This window comes from Rhinoderma darwinii, chromosome 5 (assembly GCF_050947455.1).
Source record: "Rhinoderma darwinii isolate aRhiDar2 chromosome 5, aRhiDar2.hap1, whole genome shotgun sequence".
Taxonomy (NCBI): Eukaryota; Metazoa; Chordata; class Amphibia; order Anura; family Rhinodermatidae; genus Rhinoderma; species Rhinoderma darwinii.
In genome coordinates this window covers 23,248,725-23,261,155 of record NC_134691.1, presented here as the reverse complement: position 1 = coordinate 23,261,155, position 12,431 = coordinate 23,248,725, and the positions used below count along the sequence as shown (strand labels likewise).

The window sequence follows — 12,431 nt, the reverse complement described above, 5'->3', positions numbered from 1 at the left end:
CCCCCCCCCTCCCCCCATGACTACTCTTCAGTCAAGATTGTAAAATGGGTAAATGATGCAATAAAGCAACTATTGGAGGCAATGATAGTGATCCGGATTTATGGCAGGAACCCGGGTGCTCCTCCTTAGATATCACTGGTCTGTTCTGTCACATTGTTTTATGAATGAGTGCACAAGACAAACAAAAAAAATCTTATCCATAGCAACCAATCAGAGCCCAGCGTTTCTCACTACTCTAAAAACATGCTCGGTATATTGAAAAAATGAGAGATTGCGCTCCTTCCTCTAAGGTGATGACGTACTTCAAAAGGATTAATATATACAAGTCAATCTGGATTGATTCACCTGAGGATGATCGGCACAACTCGACTTTGATGCCCATCGGGTGGGTACACCCTGGTCTCGACACGGAGCAGACCCACGGTGTACAGATCTGTGTTTTACACCTTTTAGCATGTTCACTAAATAAATTGATTTTAATATCATCCGATGGTCCTGTGGACTCACTAAACCATCCACACGAGCGGTCGATACAAGGAGCATCTTTTCTACGTTCCTTACTCTAAAAATATGATAGCCGCACTGTGATTGGTTGCTATCACCACAAGGCCAGTATTTCGCTGCGGTTTGATGAATGAGGCCCCGCGGGTTTATTAGTACATTTTCCTATAATATTAGCTACACACACTACGCGTCTGGTAAGAACACTTTGGTGGTGTTGTTGTACAGAGTTTTCGCCAGCTCCTCGGGTTCCTCTTCTCTGACCGCCGCCATGATCTCCAGTACTTGCCTGCAATATAAAATAATCTATAAAAACCTCATCCCATTAGGGTCTGCGCTTGTATTGCTCTTTTAGATCATTTGTAATCAATATTGGTGAAAATGCCACAAACATCTAAAGTGAAAAAAACCCCTTTAACATTTTGGGTAACGTCAATGGCGAAAACCTGCAACAGATCCCGTCATATGTAAATACGTTTTGCCATATTCATGTTAAAAATATCTGAGCTTTATCAAAACTGGCGCAAAAGAAAGCGGAGCAGTCGCCTTCGCAACCAATCGGCTTCCTGCTCGTTTTTCGGAGGGCCTTTATAAACGAAAGTTACACCTGATTGGCTGTTATGGACGACTTTAACATTTCCTTTGCACTGGTTTTGATAAATCCTCCTCCAGAGGAAAATGAATATGTCCTAAAGCCTCGCTATATGTTAAATAGCGGTAAAAAAAAAAACCCTGGTCCTTTCTAGAATGTGTCTGAATATTCATCTAACCCCTCCGGGACGTCGCTGGTCTACATATTTTATTTGCACTAAATTTATATGTTCTGGAATCCACATTCCCACAGTGTGGGGGGGGGGATTTTAGGGCACGCGACAGAAATGTAAATCTGCACCATGACCGGCTTATCCAAACACCAGGCAGCAGCGGCTTATTACTGTAGGTGTGATGAATGTCTGTAGGTTTACTGTGCTGCATGATATAATTATCCATTAGAATAGCTTTATTAGGCAATGTATATGGCGTGCGCCACGCGTTTTAGACCCTTTGTGTGCCTGCTGCAACGGATTTGAAAACTTTAGGAAAACGGCCTATGAGTTGTCCTATTAAAGGGGTATTCATATCTCAGGATAAGTAATGTGGAGAACGGAGGTCCCCCTCCGGCCGCGGCTTCCTTCATTCACTTCTATGGGTGTAAGGGGAAACAACCCAGCACGTGGCCACCTTACCAGGCAGATCAGGAGACCCCCATTCTTCACATAGGTGTGGATTCCTGCACCTATTCGACATTAATGGCAGATTCTTTACATATACCATAAAGCGGCTTGCAAATGACAGAGTGCCGTGGTATCTGATAGTTTTTACTGACCCATTCACTTCAGTGGGGGAATTGGGTCCATGAAAACGGACCGACTCTTCCATCTGTGGAACGATAGTTCATGTCCTATCTTTCCACGGGACTCGGGCGTCACACACGATCACGTGCAAGATGTCTAAGTACCTGAGATGAAACTATCCCTTTAAGGCCCAGGGATGTCTGCTCCGTGGGACTCGGTACGACCCTGTGTTACTAGCACTGCAGCACCTTCATTCCAAGGCCCCGTTGTGGCCGCAAGACCCGCACACCTTGTGCTTCAAGTGACCCGAACATAAATCATCGAATCCTTTGGTGATCTAAGTTTGGGTCAACTGAACCACTAGGAGTCTTGTGGCGCTTCTATGGACTTTAAAATGCGTCCGCGTTATCTCCATCCCCGGCCTACGGTGGGTGGGGGTCTGTTTTTGTGCCCAGGCAGCTGTGTTATGTGCCAGATACTCACACAATGTGGCAGGGCTCATTCCTGTCCTTCAGACACTGTCCGGACTCCCACTTCTTTTTCGTTGGGAATGTGGTTTTCACGTACTTTGAGCCAGCATGGGTATTTTTCACCCCACACCATGGGGCATCTATATAATAAAAACAGGAGCGCAGCGTCATACATCTGTAAGAATACGCGGAGTTCCCAAGTCCAGTCCTCAAGAAACCCCTGCAGGTCATGTTATTAGAATGTCCTATTGAGATAACACATGTGCCCAATAGGAGGCTGCGGCGCTGACCACCAGGGCTGCCAACAGTCCGACCCACACCGATCTAATTTTAGATGGCCATCAATTTTAATAACCCGGATGACCCCTTTAATATCTTCTATGCTGAGATATAATTGTTTGAAGCTACAGACACAAGGCCGGAGGCTGCACTACTGAGGGGTTCTAGTTTCTCAGATGCTGTGTTGTCATGACCTTGTGTGAAATAAAAGGAATTGTTCATTAGGAAAACATGGTTACTTTGTTCCAGAAACAGCGCCTGCCCATGGATTGTGTCTGGTATTGCAGCTCAGCTCCATTGACGTGATGAGACTGAGCTGCAATACCAAATACAACCTGTGTACGGGTGTTTCACTGTTTTTGGGAGAAAGCAGCCATGTTTTTCTAAACCTGGACAACCCCTTTAAATCACAATCTATATCCTACCCAGTTTTTATAGCGACGCTTATGTCTGAACATTTGAATCAGAAGGGAACGTGATGTCACCAGAATCTCTCAGTAGTGCAGCCTCAGGCTCTAGGCTTGCAGTCACGTGATCATATCTCAGAATAAAAGAAAGATATTATAAAACAGTTTTTTACTTTGTATTGCACACTAAAGAGTCTAATACATTTCTTCTTAAAGGGGTATTCTCATCTTCGACATTTATGGTATATCCACAGGAAATTACATAAATGACCGATAGATACGAGTCCCACACCTATCTATAGAACAGGGACCTCTGTCCTCCCTTCTCTCGCTGTCCTATGAAAACAGCCGAGCTTGCTGGGTTATGCTGTATCCGTAGCTCCCGAGTTCTGTATACTGCTTAGCGTGCTGTGCTACGCTGTTTCCGTAACTTTCATTCACTTCTATGGGAATTACGGAAACCACATAACCCAGCAGGCGTGACTAATTTCCATAACTCCCGGGTGGAGCCCAGCAACAGCGGCAGAAGGAAGGACAGGGGTCAGTGGGCCCCATTCCAGAGATAGGTGTGGGCTTCAGAGGTGGAACCTGCATCAATGCCATAAATGTCAGAGATGGAAATATCCCTTAAAAGCTCTGCCGACCTGACGTGTCTATTTAAGTAAATATTAGTATTTTTCATGAAATAATAATTCTGGAACATCTTTTCTTAGAACTCTGTGTTGTGCCGTTCCTCTGTTATTCCTACTGGAAATGTATGAATAAATTTACAACTGGGTGTTACCGTTTCCCTTGTCATACTGGTGTGTTCCTACATCGTCTCACTCTGTCAGCACTGATTGGACAATGTCAGACTCTGTAGCAACACATCCCCAACTGGTAACACCCAGTTGTCAGTTTATTTAAAAATTTCTAGGAGGAACAACAGAGGAACGGCACAACTAGAATTGTTATATTATGGGGATTACAAGTATGTACTAAAACAGACATTTCAGGAGAGCTGACAGGTCCTCGATAGGAAATGTCATCACTTGTGGGGGGTGGGGGCTGGGTAGACATCTCATCCCAGCCCCCCTATGTTACAGAATGGGCTCGGCTGCACATAGCAGGGCATTTCTTGGATGATATGCCAATGACCGTTTCCCCACAACTCGTGCAGAAACAGGATGGGTTCTTCTTTTGAGTTCTACCCCGTACCAATTCCAACCTGCGGGGCACCATTTTATTAAAGTCACACATCCCTTCATACTGAACAGGTACATAACGGCTGACTGGATATTGTCTCGGTGCCTACCTGTCTCTATCATCAGCCTCTCGCTGGGTATGGACTTCAGCACTTCCAGGTTGGATTCTGTTTTTAATGAACTAATAGAATAAAAGTAAAACAGGAATTAGCCACATATTGGATTGACACGCTGAGGATGATTTATTCATGAAGAGGATATACCAGGCATTAAGGCCTTGATCACACAGTGCAGATTTTTCATGCATTTTTTAAGCCAAATCCAGGAATGAAACCGAAACAGAAGAAATCTATAAAGGAAGGCCTTATAGGTCTGTTCTCCTGGATCCAATTCTTGTTTTGTAAAAAAATAAAAATGCATGCAAAATCTGCACTGTATGAACAAGGTCTAATAGTTCAGAGTTCACCTGTGGGTGAAAAGAGGGCCAGCTGAACCCCCCTCCCCACACTAGCATTTGGGGGTGCTTTATGCCACCCAGGGCAATGCTGATTGGAGGATAGCAGCTGACAGACGAGCCTCTCCACTCTTGTTAATATGGACGAGTTGTCCAGTTTGCAGCTTTTAAGATTAGCTGCTAATATCACTACAGGTCCTTTACACCGGCCAATTATGGGGCAAACGAGCGTTCACAGCGATCATTCCCCTGGGCAACGATCAAACGATGAATATGCTGATCGTATCGTTTTAAATACTGAAAATATTATCATTGTCGGCAGCACATGTTCCTGTGTAAACATGGCGACACGATGGAAATGTATGTGGACGATCGATCGTAGTAATCATTGATCGACCCCATACATAACCGATCATTACCCCTTGTGAAAGGAGCAAACGAGCGGCGATCAACAAGCTGTCTCGATGATCGGCGCTCGTTTACACAGCCCACATCGGGCCGCGTGATAGGACCCTTACACATGCTGGAGGTTCTTAGCACATAAGAGATCATGGGGGAAGGGATTTTTTTGGACTTTCTGTTGTATTCTCCAAAGTCAACACTGACCGGCACATTCTGGACCTGGACTTAGCCAGTTACTAGTGAAGCATATTATAAGCGACAGATCTGTTTTAATACAAGACTTAAAGGGTTTGTTTTACGATTAAAATATAACATCTGGAATCATTAAAAAAAAATAATGTTCCATTGTGTAAATATTGATGTCACATGTTTGTTATTGCGCCCCCTGCTGTTCTTTTCTTAATTCTCGTTCTGTCTATCTATGAGAAAAAGTCGCTTCTAGCGCAGTGATTCTCATTGGCTGGACAGCACAACGGCAGGAATCACTCTGCCCCGCCCCCCCAGTGCAAGAAAATCCAGGCTGCGGGACTGAACTACTGAGCATGTGCGGCCGGTGCCAATTCACACATTAGGACATTCTGAGAGGAAATGAAAAGAACACCAGGGGGCGCCATAGCAAGTATAGAACAGTAAGATCTAAGCACAGGGGCAATTTTTTTTTTCTTATTCCAATTGAAAAATGTTTCAGTTTTGCCTGATCTAACAGTGTACATTAATATTTATTGGGACAGCCCCTTGAAATAGGTTTTCTGGGACAAAACATTGATGGTTTATATTTAGAATAGACCACCAATGTTTGATCAGTGGGGGTCTGACCTAAGGGACGCCGGCCGGCCAGCAGAATCATGTGATTGGGGCTTAGCTGCAGTACCGGGCACAGCCACACGAACAGAAGAGCGCTTGTGCCTCAGGGTATGTTCACACGGCCTATTTACGGACGTAAATCGGGCGTTTTTGCCCCGAATTACGTCTGAAAATAGCGCCTCAATAGCGCTGACAAACATCTGCCCATTGAAAGCAATGGGCAGACGTTTGTCTGTTCACACGAGGCGTAATTTAGGCGCCGCTGTCAAATGACGGCGCGTAAATAGACGCCCGCGTCAAAGAAGTGACCTGTCACTTCTTTGGCCGTAATTGGAGCCGTTATTCATTGACTCCAATGAATAGCAGCGCCAATTACGTCCGTAACTGACGCGGCGTTCAAGCGCCTGCACATGCCGTTACGGCTGAAATTACGGGGATGTTTTCAGGCTGAAACATCCCCGTAATTTCAGCCGTAACGGACGCCCTCGTGTGAACATACCCTCATATTGCGGTCCCTACAGTCTGTTGATCGGCAGATGTCCAGCATTAAATTCTGTTTTTTTTTGGGGACTAAACAATGTTGGACAAGACCCTTTAAATGAAATTTCCTTCTTACCAGCCATTAATGCCAATATAGAGATCTAAGCCAATTATTGCGTCCGCGTCTTCTTTCGTGCCATCAAATGAATGAACCTAAATGAGTAGATATCGTGTTACATGTATAGAACGACCTATTACACACACTATGTATACAATACCATTACCCGTATTACCAGCTCCTGTCACGACTCATATGACTAGTGCCGACATTTCACAGAAAATAGGTTTTGATGTTACTACTTTGTTAGGCCCCATGCACACGACCTTTTGCGGCCGCAATTCCCCCAAAAATCCACAGGTGAATTGAGGTCCCATTAATTTCTATGGGCCCATGCACACGACCTTGGTTTCCACGGTCCGTGCATTGCCGCAGAGCCTGGACCGCAAAAAGAACGGACATGTCTTATTACAGCCGTGTTTTGCGGTCCAGGCCATGTGGGTGACACTCCTCTGCCGACCGACCCGAAAATCACGGCCGTGCCCATGGCTACAATTGTGTGCATGAGGCCTAATTTCCATCATGCCTCAGGCTGGAGCAGATTTTATATTCTCTTCACCCTGATAGCATCTTTCTCCTGTTCTCACTGTCGCCCCCTACTAAGTAATAATACATTTTGTATGAGCTGCCAGTAGGAGTGGGGGAAGGGAAGTGACAACTGCTCTGAGCACAGTTCTGGAGCACAGAAGTGGTTGTCGCTACATTGAATATCTTTGTTAGACCAGTGCTCTGCTTCTGATGGTTTGGAAGTCCCACATGTCACACTGATAGCAGCACCCACAATGTATCCCCACATGTAATAGATGGTTAGGGTATGTTCACACGCACTGTTTTCAGGCGTAATTCGGGCGTTTTACGCCTCTAATTACGCCTGAAATAACGGCTTCATTACACCTACAAACATCTGGCCATTGCTTTCAATGGGTTTTACAGTGTTCTGTTCCCACGAGCCTTTATTTTACACGTCGCTGCAAAAATACGGCGCGTAAAATGACGGCTCGTCAAAAGAAGTGCAGGACACTTCTTGGGACGTTTTTGGAGCTGTTTTTCACGGCTCCGAAAATGGCCGTAAAAAACGCCACGAAAAACGCGAGTGGCTCAAAAAACGTCTGAAAATTAGGAGCTGTTTTCCCTTGAAAACAGCTCTGTATTTTCCTAGTTTTTTGTTAAGCGTGTGAACATACCCTAAGGGTTTGTTCACATGGTGCAGTCATATTGCGTTATTTTAAAATGCATTTAGCTGCGATTCTGTGAAAATCGTAGGAAAAAAGACAAATACACCGTAAGGCTATGTTCACACGCTTAGCAAAAAAACTTCTGAAAATACGGAACTGTTTTCTCTTGAAAACAGCTCCGTATTTTGAGACGTTTTTGACTCTGCATGTGAACCCAGCCTTATACTGCAACAGCCACATTTGTAGAAGGCTTCAAAGGGGTTTTCTGGTTTTAAAGACGACCTGTTAGGAAGTCATGACATGTCTATTTAAAGAAGACCTGTCGCTTCTCCTGACATGTCTGTTCTAGTAAATACTTGTACTCCCCATGAAACAACAATTCTGGAACATCTTTTCTTAGAACTCTGCTTTGTGCCGTTCCTCTGTTATTCCTCCTGGAATTTAATAAATTGATAGCTGGGCATTACCATTCCCCTTGTAAAAGAGGTGTGTCCCTATACAGTCTCACTCTGTCAGCACTGATTGGACAGTGTCAGTCTCTCTAGGGACACACCCCCAACTGGTAACCTCAGGGTAGGAAAATTAATCTGCTGATGTGTTTAGCTTAGACAGGATTGTCTACACTAATACATTGTAACAAACTGCCAGCTGCGAGAAGTATTAGGTCTGTACAGATTTTCAGTCTCTGGATGTAAACAAGGATACTTCACTTCACTAGCAGCAAGCAGAGCTCTTGAAAATGGTGAGTACATCAGATGGTATAGAAGAAAGTTGCAGAACTTTTCAAACTTGTCATAATCATTGTCATTTGATAGTAAACCTTCAGCTCGGGTGACATCACATACTCACCACTCCTCCAACGCAGCGCCCTCGATTTCTCTGCATTATATCTAAAATGGACAATGGCAAGGAGATAAAGAAGAGTTAAAAAATATTGAGGTCTCAATAATGTCGTAAAGTAATGTAAAAAATTACTTATGAGCTGGTCAAATTTGGGAAAACAGCGCACATGGAATTATAGTTTTCTGTTCGGTGCCATGAGTTAACTTTTTCGCATTTTACAAGCCATCTTAGCCACACCCCTTTTTTAGACACTTCTTAAAACTGTTGAGAAAAGTGGAAAAACTTTCTAAGGCCCTGTCCACACCATGTTTTTTGGCCTACGTTTGACGTATACGCAAAGAAAAGCACCTGACGTGTACATTAAATGCAGGCTGTGACGGATTGTTCACATTGCATTCGTTTTTATGTTCCGTCATGGGAACTGAAAAACTGAAGTGCCAGATCCGTCGCATGGTGGACACCGATGGTGCCAGACTGAACTCATTGACCGTTTTCCTTCATTTTATCGGAAACAATAGCGCAGCTCACAGTCTATGGACTCCCCCTAGTGGTGGCTGCAGAAATCCAGAATTCTATCATTTTAAATTTGGAGCTCTGTATCAGAAAAATGGAGCTCCAACCCCTATGATATATTATGAAATGATGTTCATGCTGAAACATGATTACATTAATCCTTTCATGACCTTTCATGTGTCCAGTTCAAATTTCCCATTTCTGATATGCACTTCTTTAAACGATAATATTTTTGGAATCGCTTTGAATATCACCACTATTTTTACTTTGTTGTTTACAAGACTTATGAGGCTTTCATTTTCTAGATTAGCTTAGTAAATTCCAATTTTGAATTTTTATTATGAGCAGACAAATCACAAAAAAAGTGAAAAAAAACAACTTTTCTATCGTAATTTTTTATATATTTATCTATATTCTATATATTTCATGGCTGTTTTGCATCAATGTGTCTCAAATTTTTTATTTATTTCCCAACCGTTTTTCATTGACATTAAAAAATAGATGAATTTTATTCGTTAGGGTTTTTTTTGTCCCAGCCACCTGAAAACACCACAGTGCCCATGTAGATAGTGACGCAAAACCACTGTAGATAATGCCACATTGCCCACTGTAGATAGTGCCAGTGCCCACATAGATAGTACCCACTGTAAATAGTGCCACAGTGCCCACTGTAGATAATGCCCACATAGTGCCCATGTGGATAGCGCCACAGTGTCCCCTGTAGGTTGTGCCCATATAATTCCATAGTGCCCATGTAGATAGTGCCACACCCCCTGTATATAGCAACCCCCTTGTAGACAGCTCCACATGCCCTGTAGATAGTGCCATCCCTGCAGATAGAGCCATCCCCCTCTGTAGATAGCAACATCCACTCTGTAGATAGCGCCACCCCCCTGAAGATAGTGCCACCCCCCCTGCAGATACCGCCACTTCTGCAGGTAGTGCCGCTCCCCCTGTAGATAGCAGCAACCCCCCCCCCCCCTTATATGGCACCCCCTTCCTGTAGATAGCACCACTGTAGTTCCCTAGCCGGGGATTCCACTCCTAGAGGGAGCCCCGGATGTCTCTGTCCGTGTATGGACAGTGACGACAGGGGCTAACTCTAAAAGCGGAATCCCCTGCCTGAGAGTCGGCAGTGCTGTGAACGGGGATTCCGCTCCAGGAGTAGCCCATGACATCACTGTCCATGTATGGATAGTGATGCCAGAGGCTTCTTCAGTAGCAGAATCCCCGGTCAGAGTGTCGGCCGGGAATTCTGCTCTAAGAGAGAGCCCATGACGGTGGACCGTGACGTCAGGGACTCTCTCTCTCTAGAAGCAGAATCCCCGGCACAGAGCTATCTGACACTGTGGATTCCGCTTCTAGTGGGAGTTCAGGTGTCGCTATCTACAAGGGGGAGGGAGCGTTTGATGCTATCTACAGCAGGGAGGTTGCTACCTACAAAGAGGGGTGGCAATATTTACAGATGTTGAGACTTCGGGGGCTCCCTCTAGGAGGGGAATCCGCGGCCAGAGCGCTGGTCGGGGATTCAGCTCCTAGAGGGAGCTTAGGTGGCGCTATCTGCGGCGTGTTTTGAGGGGTTTGTATCTACAGTGGGTGGTGTGTTCCGGACTCTTAAAGCCCTGGCAGACATGAGAGTGCAGCGCTGCTCACACTAAGCACCACTGCACTCAGTAAACCTCATTCCAGGCTGCCAACGTTTATATACGTGACAACTGCACGGGGCATCGGCAGTTGGAACGTATTCAGCCGTATGGCAGTCGTGAAGGGTTTAAGTTACAGGCCCAAAGCCTAATGCTGCACTACTGAGAAAATCTGAAGACCACGTGGCCCCAATTCTGTCTGGTGCAGTGTTGTCATGTTGGCCTTGTGTGGATCTAAATCACCATCCACATGACTGTCCACATACATAGACACAGCCGGGTAGGATGCTGATGTAGGTGGCAATTAAAAGGGCCTCCTTTTATTTTTCTTCTGGTAGGTCTCCTTTAAGACTCACAGACGTACCTAAAAACTCCTTGTGTGCATTTCTACAGTGCAGGAACATGGGGAGCCGAGACTTCTCAGCCAGGGAAAACTGCTTCTCAAAATACCTGTATAGAAAGAAGGATTATTAGAATTAATGAGGAAACATTTTAGGCTCTTTGGTATTTGCCCCCACGAGCTGCCCCCAATTACTGTATTTGCATCACTAAACGGCTCCTGATCTTTAAGGGTGCGCCTGCTCATAGTGGTAGTTTTCTACACAGTCTAGCTACTACAGCGATGTTACATCCATAGCGCCACCACAATATATGTCAGGTCAACACGCATGGTGGGACAAAGAGTTTACACAGGCAAATTTTCAAAATTAGTAAAATGGAGCTACTAGGATTATTTAACAAACTGCTCCCTTTTAGGTAATTCCCCCGGCTTTCTGGTCCAAATGTGGGAGGAAGCAGCTACAATGGACCAGAGAGCTTCATACAGTATTGTAGAGTGCACGCAGGGGGCGGGCACAACAGGAAGTCTGTGAGGTACAGCTTCAGCCAATGACTGCAGAGCAGGAAGTGATGTCAGAGAGGGGCGTTGTTCTGGCAACCTTTCTTTCACAGCCTAGTAACAGGCAGCCATTATATTATTTCCTGTGGTATTAAGGACTTATACCCTACAATGCACCTTGGAAACTTGACGGACCAGAGTGAAAGAGTTAAGGGGTTTTCCTATCTCATAAAGTGATGGCATTTCGCTAAAATATAAATCGGTCCGAACTCTGGGAGCCACCACCAATCCTGAGAAGAGGCCACGATGCTTCTTTAAAGGGGTTTTGCAGGGACCAAAAATTATTAGCAGTGTAATATGTACGTCCACTCGCTAATATACATTCCGGTCCCCCGTCGCGCTGATTCTGAGATTTTCTTGATTTTTATAGCCCTGCCGGGGGACCGGAAGTCTAGTTATGCAGCCTTCTTTGATGACGATATTTCTCTTCGTCGGGGCCGGTCACATGACAAAGAGTTGTATCAAAGAAGACTTGCAACTAGACTACCGGTCCCCTGGCAGCGCTATAAAAATCTATGAAATTATTTTTGGTCCCTACATAACCCCTTTAACACTTGAACGGGACAATGCCGTGATTCCCAGGTGACCGGGATGCGGGGTTGCAGGGAAAAGCAGTAAAGGGTCCGCACTGCTAAACCAGCGTTGCGGCCTCTTCATTCTCATGATTGGTGGCAGCCCCAGTGGTCAGATCCCCACCGATCATACTGTATCTTCGCAATATGCCATCACTTTATGAGATGGGAACAAACCTTTACAGTCCTTGGTATGTTGAATGATCCGAGTATGTTCCATTTTACTAATTATAAAAACGTGCCCCAGAAAATCCTTTTTATCTAGTACTAAATTAGAAAAAGAATTAGAGGAATATTTCTTACTTGAGTTGCGTTTCCTTTGGGCAAAACTCCAGTCTATCAAAGTCTGTAAGT

At 44.8% G+C, this 12,431-nt stretch overlaps 1 protein-coding gene across 3 annotated transcripts in view; it reads right to left on the bottom strand.

Annotated features, from left to right (window-relative positions):
• Nucleotides 1-588: 588 nt before the first annotated feature.
• Nucleotides 589-12,431, bottom strand: part of TATDN1 (TatD DNase domain containing 1) — a 25,108-nt gene continuing 13,265 nt past the window's right edge. For all 3 annotated transcript variants that reach the window (XM_075825757.1, XM_075825756.1, XM_075825755.1), the window contains exons 6-12: nt 12,381-12,423; nt 10,972-11,057; nt 8,458-8,498; nt 6,452-6,528; nt 4,286-4,356; nt 2,319-2,445; nt 589-790 (exon numbers count right to left, since the gene is read on the bottom strand). In XM_075825757.1, coding sequence (XP_075681872.1) covers nt 688-790; nt 2,319-2,445; nt 4,286-4,356; nt 6,452-6,528; nt 8,458-8,498; nt 10,972-11,057; nt 12,381-12,423 — 548 coding nt within the window. In that variant the 3' untranslated portion in view covers nt 589-687. The remainder of the gene's footprint in view (nt 791-2,318; nt 2,446-4,285; nt 4,357-6,451; nt 6,529-8,457; nt 8,499-10,971; nt 11,058-12,380; nt 12,424-12,431) is intronic.